This window comes from Ascaphus truei, chromosome 4 (genome assembly GCF_040206685.1).
Source record: "Ascaphus truei isolate aAscTru1 chromosome 4, aAscTru1.hap1, whole genome shotgun sequence".
NCBI classification, from domain to species: Eukaryota; Metazoa; Chordata; class Amphibia; order Anura; family Ascaphidae; genus Ascaphus; species Ascaphus truei.
Window position 1 is genome coordinate 12,292,836 of NC_134486.1, and position 9,372 is coordinate 12,302,207.

Here is a 9,372-nt window from a genome sequence, read left to right on the forward strand (position 1 = left end):
ACTCCCTGTTTGGCCTGCTAGGCCTCCTTGGGCCTGGTATCCTGCTTCCTGTCCCCTGCTTCAAGGCCTTCTTGCTTAGTAGCCCCGGCGCTGCTTCCCTTGTTCCTGGCAGACTTTGCCGCCGCACTGAGGACGCTACGCTGGTGTCCCCAGTGTTTCCTGTGGCATGTCTGTACCCCTGGTTCCTGTGGCCTTCCTGTTGGCAGTTCCTGTTTCCCAGTGGTCTCCACCACTCTTGGCTGTACCCGGCTAGGGGGTGCCGTTTTGTGCTGAAGCACTGGATTCTGCAGTTCCTGTTCCCAGTGGTCTCCACCACTCTCGGCTGTACCCGGCTAGGGGGTGCCGTTCTGTGCTGAAGCACTGGATTTCCAGTTCCTGTTCTTATCCCTGAAGTACCTTCACCCAAGATTTCCTGTTGATGACCTCCTATTGATTGCAGTGCCACTGCTTTTCCATTTGAAAAAAGCGCTCATTGACAAACGCCCTCGGCGCAGTTCTACAACTATACCCAGAGGGTTCAGAAATAATTTCATGTCGCCCAGACCTCTGTGAGATCCTATCTCTGCTCGTCCGGAGGTCTCGTGTGAAGTGGGGGGGGGGGGGGGTAATGTCAGGAATCCACTCCTGGGTTTGGCTGGAGCCCATCCATCCAGAGCTTTGCAGGTTCCAGACAAACTATTCCTTGCTTCTGCAATCACCTGCCTCCTGTGCAGCTCTGGCCTGATTGGCCTCCTGTGCTATTTAGTGCCTGCTCCGCTCTCAGGAAGTTGCTGGACATAGACTTTGCAATCCAAGTTGCAAGTGACTGTGCTTGTCACAGACTCCCTGTTTGGCCTGCTAGACCTCCTTGTGCCTGGTATCCTGCTTCCTGTCCCCTGCTTCAAGGCCTTCTTGCTTAGTAGCCCCGGCGCTGCTTCCCTTGTTCCTGGCAGACTTCGCCGCCATGCTGAAGCCGCTACGCTGGTGTCCCCAGGGTTTCCTGTGGCTTGTCTGTACCCCTGGTTCCTGTGGCCTTCCTGTTGGCAGTTCCTGTTTCCCAGTGGTCTCCACCACTCTCGGCTGTACCCGGCTAGGGGGTGCCATTTTTATGCTGAAGCACTGGATTCTGCAGTTCCTGTTCCCAGTGGTCTCCACCACACTCGGCTGTACCCGGCTAGGAGGTGCCGTTCTGTGCTGAAGCACTGGGTTTCCAGTTCCTGTTCTTATCCCTGAAATACCTTCACCCAAGATTTCCTGTTGATGACCTTGGCTTGTTTCCTCGACCACCGCTCCTGTGCCGCCTGCCTGGATAATGTTAACCCTACCTTCTCCAATCCTGACCTGGCTATGTCTGATTATGGAATCCGCACTCCGGACCTGACTCTGTGGCCTAAGGTCGGTGTTTATGCATCCCCACCTCAGCCCCGCGGTCCGGTACCAGTTTGTGGCGAGCACGTACGTTACACTAGTACAGCAAGCAGGGAATAGCCTACAAATTGGGGTTAAGAGGGCAGGGAAAGGGCAAATACAGCAGTGCACGGAAAATACTTTTAACCCCTTCATTCCCACTGCGAGTTGGGGTTAATCATCCGGGTATAACACCTTTATTTAGGCCTGATTAACCCTCCTCTCGCCACAACGGGTAACTAAGTGCATGCATTGATCTTTCTAAAATGCGTTAACAGACCACCGAAACCTGCAGCTAAACACTTATATTGTATAGCATTAGTGCTATTAATCAATGTGTTCAATCTGTTCATTTCGAAACAATATCTGAAAACAACTTTGATATTTGAGAAACAAGATACATTATTGGACTGACTGTTGATTGCTGTATAGATAATTAAAATGCAGCTGCGAATGGTTGACAGAATATAATATACTACTTTATAGTCTTACCTACAGTATCTATGCATCCTGCATGTTGTTTTTGTGTTATGACAAATGGGATATGTAGCTTTCTCTTTACTTTGATTTACCCTATATAAGTCAAGGTTTTAGTATGCAACTTGAACATACTAATTAGCCAAATATACTATGGATTTATTACCTATTAACCATTAATTTGGATACTCTGTTGGGGTCACAGTTTGTGATTTAACGATAGCTAATTCATACCACTTATAAAGTGACTTTTTATTTGTAGTCCAATATCCCACCACACTTGGTTTAACAATCACTTTGTAATGTATATTAAATACACTATTTTGTTTGAATAAAGATTTTTTTTTTTTTTGAAAACATGAGGAGGTCCTGTCTAGCCCTTTAGGATATACTATTATCCCCTTGCCCTTGTTCACTAATGCTATTATAATATAATGCAATTAGTCAAATTAATAAATGATTTAGTAATAACCAATGAGGTTGAGTGCAGGCAATGGGGTACTTTGGTTTGGTTGTCTTTGACCGATATTGCTCTCTATATGTGTTATATTCCCTATACACCACCTTTTGATCAAATGTATCATTTACTTTACTCAGGTTGAGTGGTTAATTAGTTCTCTTGTGTGTGTAAAATAACTGAAACAGATTCTTTAAAAGAAAACAATCTCATTAGATTTAATGGGATTGATGTACTTTCATTGATCTGGTGCTATGAACTTTTTTACTGTAAATTGTGTCAAAGTTTTGCAGCCAAGAAACTTTGATAAACGTCCTGTGTATATAGGCAATAGTGTTGCAATTCTGGGATAAATAAGTGTAACAGAGGTACAAATGGGCTCTGTCAGGTCCCTGCCCAGAAATGTGATGACTGCAGTTTAATAGTTAAGACTAGAACAGGCTTTGGGAAACCTGTGTGACATGTGGATACACTTTGCCGAATACAATAATAAAATACAAGTTAATGATACAGGTTACATGAAAAGTATAGAGAGACATTATCAATGCCACACAGGGAACTGTAATTAAAAGGAAGTGGCATTATCATAATAAAAAACTTCAAGCAATCAATTGAAACAGTTTTTATTAAACTTATTATGATTATCAAAGCACTTAACACAATTTTTATTAAAACAGCGATACAGAGGCATTTTCTTATTAATCTCTGACCAAGCTTTCTCAACAACAGTTACGTCTGGGTTCTTTTGATCTACATGATAGACGTCACGGTAAACAAAAGCTCTATTTTTGTATGGTAAAAACACATTCAGTTGGTCTATAATGTTATATTTCCCGTTAGGTTTGGCACAGACCCCTATACAGGGAGAGTTAAGTGTATAAAATAACACACATCCTGCTGCAGGCCCGTTCCTCAGCAGAGATTCCACTGGGGATGTTCCCTTAGGATTGGCAGGAAAGAGGAGACGAGCTTCTGAATGCTGCACTCTAACATTATCAAATTTTCTGAATGTAGCCGCCACCAGGTTTGTTCCTTGATATATTTCAGATTTCCCAAGCTTCGCAAGAAAGTCTTTGGCATTTTCATCTTTCAGTGCGATTCGTATATTTTTGTCGGTAAGATCGTTGCATTGGGCTGGGGTGAACTTGGCAGCGTAGGCGTATTGTTTATTGAAGTTTCTGCATTTAGATACAAAGCATATTAATGAAGAGTCTGATGACCACACACACAGGACCTCACTGCGCTCATCATCTGGGGGTTTCTCAGAACACGCTGCCTGGGACCTCTCCCACTAACACAACCAGAGGACGCAGTATCTAAGGCTACAGTATCAATACTAGCCAGCTCCTAATACAAAGGTTCCTTATAAAATAGTGGCCCCGCCCCCCTCCCCTCCTGCCCTTAGTTCTCAAAGCAGATATTTACCAAATGTTCTGCTTGGGGCACTTTTGTAGCCACCAGACTCATACCTGGGAAGACTACATGTAACTCCTTAGCCAGGGCAGAGAGGAGACTCCCATTTCCATCACACAGTGTTGCAGACATTTATTTCCCAAAAAATACCCCTAACCTGACTGTACCAAAAATAATGTCAATTACGGAAATGAAAGAAAGCAGAGTCACTGGCTGAACATGTTACATCATCTTTAGACTTGAATCTTTTGATACACAAAATATAGTTTCCCCACTCAAGGCGAGCTTGAAAAACTACGGTTTGTGAAGACAGTTTAATATTTGATGTTAATGGCATTATGCCTGTATCTATTATTTACTTTAAACTCTTTTCCTGCATCTATTTTTCAATGCTTGTTGTTCTTTGGAAAGCTGTATAGTGGTTAAGTGCAAAAAAAGTAATTCTAGGAAACCATCTGAAACACACTGTTAGAAGTCACATGCACACACATAATAATAATGCTTAACCTGTTCACTGCCAGGCCTTCTAACAATAACATGTTTATCAAAATTGTTAAATAGTAAAATAGTAATTTCTTACACAGTGATTTTGTTTATCTGATCGGTCACACTTTTTATTTCTATTTCTGTAAAGCCGGATACTGTCAGGACATCGCTCCACAGGAAGAGCAGAGCAAAGCCAAGGAACCATTTCTGCACCTGTAATGGGATATGTTATACAGCTCAATCTGGAAATGCAGCCATGTTAATGAGTGATACAGTTGACAGGTAATTACAGTATTTTAATTGTCAAAATCATAATGATACATGGAGTAAAACGAACAATGAAAAAAAAAGGCATTAGGAAACCATTCATTCTGTGACAGCATAAGCATATGAAATAAATTATTTTCACTTGTAACCCCTGTGTGATGCAATTAACACACGCACACTGCCCCATGGCAGGTTCCTCTCCAGTGGGCTGTGGTTATGTGACTGGCATGGGTATAACAGCAGCCTTTGTCAAAGACTGTGGAAAAGGTGGGACTAAGAGGGAGAGGAGCCTCTAAGATAGGGCACCCATGACAGATGAGATCTGCAGGAGCCTGAATGCTTTCCAGCTTGATCGAGAGATTCCCGAGTGATAGCAGTATTCTGTGGTGAGAGGACCAGCGGATCCAGGTGGGGAGGCTGCAGGGAATATCGAGCGCTTTTGGAGGGGACCCTCAATGGTTGCAATTAAAGTGGCATGGAAGCCCCTTTGTGAAGTATGAGCCTGCAACACTTTAATGCACTAAGAGCTTCCATGGTGTGCCACCACCATCACAAAGGCCAATATAACCAGGATTGGGTAACTCTGACAGTAATACACACCTGCACAGCGTTATTGTTGTATTATTATATGGTGTATGCTGTATGTGTATGCTGTATGCTGAGTGTAGTGATCCTTTGCTGAGGATCACGGGCTTCAGGAGAGTGAGTAGTGATTATATAAAAGGAGTTTTACCCCACACACACTGTGTACTTATTTCCCATCCCAAAAAGGACTCAGGCCGCCACCTCAGCACAACGTATCAGTTTGGGGCCTAGAAGTAGGAAGGGTTAAATTGGAGGCACTGCTGAGATTTTTTTTATTTAATTGGTGTGATGCACACAATCAGTTCTCCATTGGTACCGTCAGACACAGGCATGGCTACAAAATTCCCTAGTACATTCACCCTATAGCGCCCCCTGTCAAACGTCTTTGTTCTAAATTACCATGAGTGCATTTTAAGTGAATGGTGGGCGCGGGATGGCATGGATTGTAATAAAGCTAATCCTAATGGTCCCAGATACAACAAATGATGTGAGTGTCCATGTGTCCATGTGCGTGCCCACCATGGGATACGGGCTGAAATCCAGGGGAAAATGTTGAGCAACCATACTAGGACTGCATATATATTATGCATGTGTGATGAAGATATTGACTCATGCTAAAATGCCTAAAAGTATTGTGGGGAGGGGGGCATGTGATGTGGAATGTGGGGTGTAAACCTACCGCTGGCCCTAGCAACATTGCAAATAACACTATAGTAGACAAAGTCCAAGAATTCCTAGCTAGAGAGAGGACTACCCTAGAAAAATTCTGCAATTGGATGTACCCTGAAGAACCTACTTCCTCTATGGGCCATGCCCCTGCTTCCACTAAGGCTCTTATCACTGCCATGGGACAGTTAGTTGAGAATTTCATGCATTCCAGACTGGGGTTGGGAAGGGGAGATAATTACTTAAGGACATTATGAATCTTCTCCGTGTAAATCCGACCCCTGACAGTGAAGTCAGTTTTTGAAGTTAGACAGAGCAGGCCACGCAGATGGTGCAGGTATAGGGGGGCACGGATCAAGACAAGAAGGGCCGAATAGCCTAAAGGTGCCTGCGATAGCCATAGTAAGAGCCATTAGGGAAGGAAATGAGGTCAGCACCCTTAGCAAATAGCTACAGTACGGGCGTTAGAAAATATGTTTGGTGCCACGAGAGTGGGGAAGAATTGTATTTTAGATTTAAGGGAATACATCAGCAAAAGGGCGACACACTATCCGAGTTCTAGCGCTTTACTGCGAGTAGTGATGTATAAGGGTATAGCCCCTAACTGGGTATATCACGCCCGAGTTAACCTGGGGTTGCAGGACATGTATGTGTGTCCTGCATATCTGGAGACTATTAATCCTGCTACAGTACATCTGTCTGGTAACATGTCTGTTAAAGTGCTACTCAGAGCAGTGATGGAGAATTATCTGCTATCATGCTTTTATTGTACTCCAGAATTTTACAGTGAATTTGCTTTTTGGGTCCAAGCACGTTATGTTAAATACTAGCAACCTAAATATATTACTGTGTAAAATAGGAGTGAGGCAGAACTTCCCACTTTGTTCTCTGTGATAACCTATTTCTCACCAAATCCTATTTGTATGCACGGAGACTGAAAACATTCAGGGGAACGTATAATTGCCCATTATAATTCTCGAGCACAGAAAACTTGTCCGGATGAAAATCATAGCTAGAAAAGAAACCCACAATTGCACTCTATGGGGACAGCAATAGGTGGGACAAAAAATAAACCCAAGCTGGTAGCCTAACGTGCCAAACGACGCAAAAGAAAAAAAGTTTAATACCATATAATAGGGAAAACAAACATGGAGGTATAGGGTATATGTGCAAAAATATTAAAATTAGGTGGTGGTAACCCGATGTTCCTTATGGTATGTGGCTCCTCTAAAGCCCACCTGAGGTACCTGACATACAGGGGAGACAGAAACCCTGAGTGTGTGTGATATGATGCATGGAATATATCCAGAAGGCATATACATAAGGTACCACAGATGAAGCTCCTACTGATAAGGTAGTAAATGCGCTGATTACCTTAAGTCACACTATCAGTGTGTAGATAGCTACACCCAGTAGTCAAAGAGTTGACAGAGTGTAACAAAGCCTATGTACTGCAACATGACCCAGAACATATACACATGCTATTTAGATACTATTTGGATGTCTGCTTGCCCTTGGCATTTAGCAACAAAGTGTGCAGTCATAGATAGTAAAATATCCATCTAGAGAAAACACAGTGTAAAGGCAGGTCTGCTGGTATACACATACTGTATGGCTATAAACCCTGTGAACAGTCTTATCCCTATGTCTGATCTTACTGCTCCAGCCTGTCAGACATTGCAGCGGGGTATAGATCAATGGATTGTGTCAGTATAGCATAAAGTGTGTATATGAGCCATTCATGAAGCCTATCTTGTTGCAAGTTCAAGAAGATGGGCTTATGTAAGCACCAATTTTGAATCAGTGGGAGTTTTATATATGGCAGTAATTTCTAATGTCTCTTAGTTATATGAGAGTCTCATGTGTTATGTAATATCCAGGTTACCTCCTTGATATCTAAAGAATTATTTCTTGAACCCAAATGTTAAGAAAACTCACCTGAATCTGCATGGTGAATGAATGTAGCCGGAATCTCTACCAGAATCGTCTGGTATCTATCAACTTAATATTCCTCCAGCTGTTTATATAGCAATGAACTTCCGTGGTTTTTATGGAACTTGTTGATCCAGTTTTTCAAAGAGATACAAATATTTATAGGCTGAACTGCGTAATACTTTGGGAATGACTGGAACTCCTGCTCTCGGATTAGTCACAGTGCTTGGAATTATTCAGTCAGTAATGGGCTGGGATTTCTGGTAACTGGACACATTGGCAGGAAATGCAAAACAGTTTTCACTTATCATAGAGTGAGGGAGAGCAGCTCTGAGACAGGGGAGGTGATTGGATAGGAAGCACCAGATAGGCACTGACTCCTCCCCCTCCCTGCCACAGACAGGTACTGACTCCATCTCCTCCCTGCCACAGCCAGGCACTGACTCCATCTCCTCCCTGCCTGCAGCCAGGTACTGACTCCATCTCTACCCTGCCACAGACAGGCACTGACTCCATCTCCTCCCTGCCTGCAGCCAGGCACTGACTCCATCTCCTCCCTGCCTGCAGCCAGGCACTGACTCCATCTCCCCCGTGCCTGCAGCCAGGCACTGACTCCATCTCCTCCCTGCCTGCAGCCAGGCACTGACTCCTCCCCCTCCCTGCCTGCAGCCAGGCACTGACTCCTCCCCCTCCCTGCCTGCAGCCAGGCACTGACTCCTCCCCCTCCCTGCCTGCAGCCAGGCATTGACTCCATCTCCTCCCTGCCACAGCCAGACACTGACTCCATCTCCTCCCTGCCTGCAGCTAGGCACTGACTCCATCTCCTCCCTGCCTGCAGGTGGATGTGTGTGTGTGTGCACACACGCGCATGTGTGTATGTGCATGTACACGCACACAGGATTGAGGAGTGTAAGTGTGTGTGTGTGTGGATAAGGTCTCTGTTTGTGTGTAATGGGGAGCGGGGCTGTAGTGTGTTTGTGTGTGTGTGTGTGTGTGTGTGTGTGTATGTAGGGTAGAAAGGCTGTAGTGTGTGCGCTGATGGAGAACTGTGTGTGTATGTGTGTTTTGAAGCCGGCTAAGTAAAAAGTCTCATCTGTACTGTTATGAAATTGGCGCTTCAAATCTCTTGGAGCAGCAATTTCCAAACCGGTGCATATGAGATGTATAAGTCCCCAGCTGCTGACCCGGATTCCAACCCTACTACCGCCGTTAGCGCTACAAGTTGGGCCCAACTTCAGCATCTGCTCCCAGGACTGGAATGTTACTGGATGCCTCCCCCCAAGTAAAATGAGTGTTTGTGTGTTTCTTGCTGAGGGCAGATGTGTATGTGTGTTCTTGCTGAGGGCAGGAGTGTGTGTTCTTGCTGAGGGCAGGAGTTTGTGTTCTTGCTGAGGGCAGGTGTACTGTCGCGGCAGGGTTTATTCTTACCTTTGCCCGGTCTCGGGCGTGACAGTAACCGGGCGCGCGCCGGGGTGTCCCGGGCGCGCGGCGAAGCCTCGGAGGAGCGGTCCTCCGATCGGGGCTTCCCCCTCCCCTCTCCGGGTCCGCCGGGTCCCCCGGAACCCCCCACCGCCGTCCCCCACATCGCGGGACACCAGGGCTCCCTCGGGGAGCCCTGGGCATGCGCGCATGGGGCGCAGGCACCCAATGAAGCGTGACCGCACATCGGTGATGCGCGGCACGCCGAGGGGATTTGGCTAGCA

The 9,372-nt window shown here is 45.3% G+C and overlaps 1 protein-coding gene across 1 annotated transcript; it reads right to left on the reverse strand.

The window, feature by feature from the left end:
- Positions 1-2,912: 2,912 nt before the first annotated feature.
- Positions 2,913-7,947, reverse strand: LOC142492590 (uncharacterized). The gene is made up of 3 exons (XM_075595356.1): positions 7,676-7,947; positions 4,314-4,432; positions 2,913-3,498 (listed from the first exon to the last, which is right to left on the reverse strand). Exons 1-3 carry the CDS (start codon positions 7,685-7,687, stop codon positions 2,928-2,930), a joined length of 702 nt encoding a protein of 233 aa, XP_075451471.1. The 5' UTR covers positions 7,688-7,947; the 3' UTR covers positions 2,913-2,927.
- Positions 7,948-9,372: the final 1,425 nt, after the last annotated feature.

Coding starts and splice junctions, on each gene's coding strand:
- LOC142492590 (XM_075595356.1), bottom strand. Junction 3,499..4,313: donor CAGATAAACAAAATCACTGT/GTAAGAAATTAC, acceptor ATCTAAATGCAG/AAACTTCAATAAACAATACG.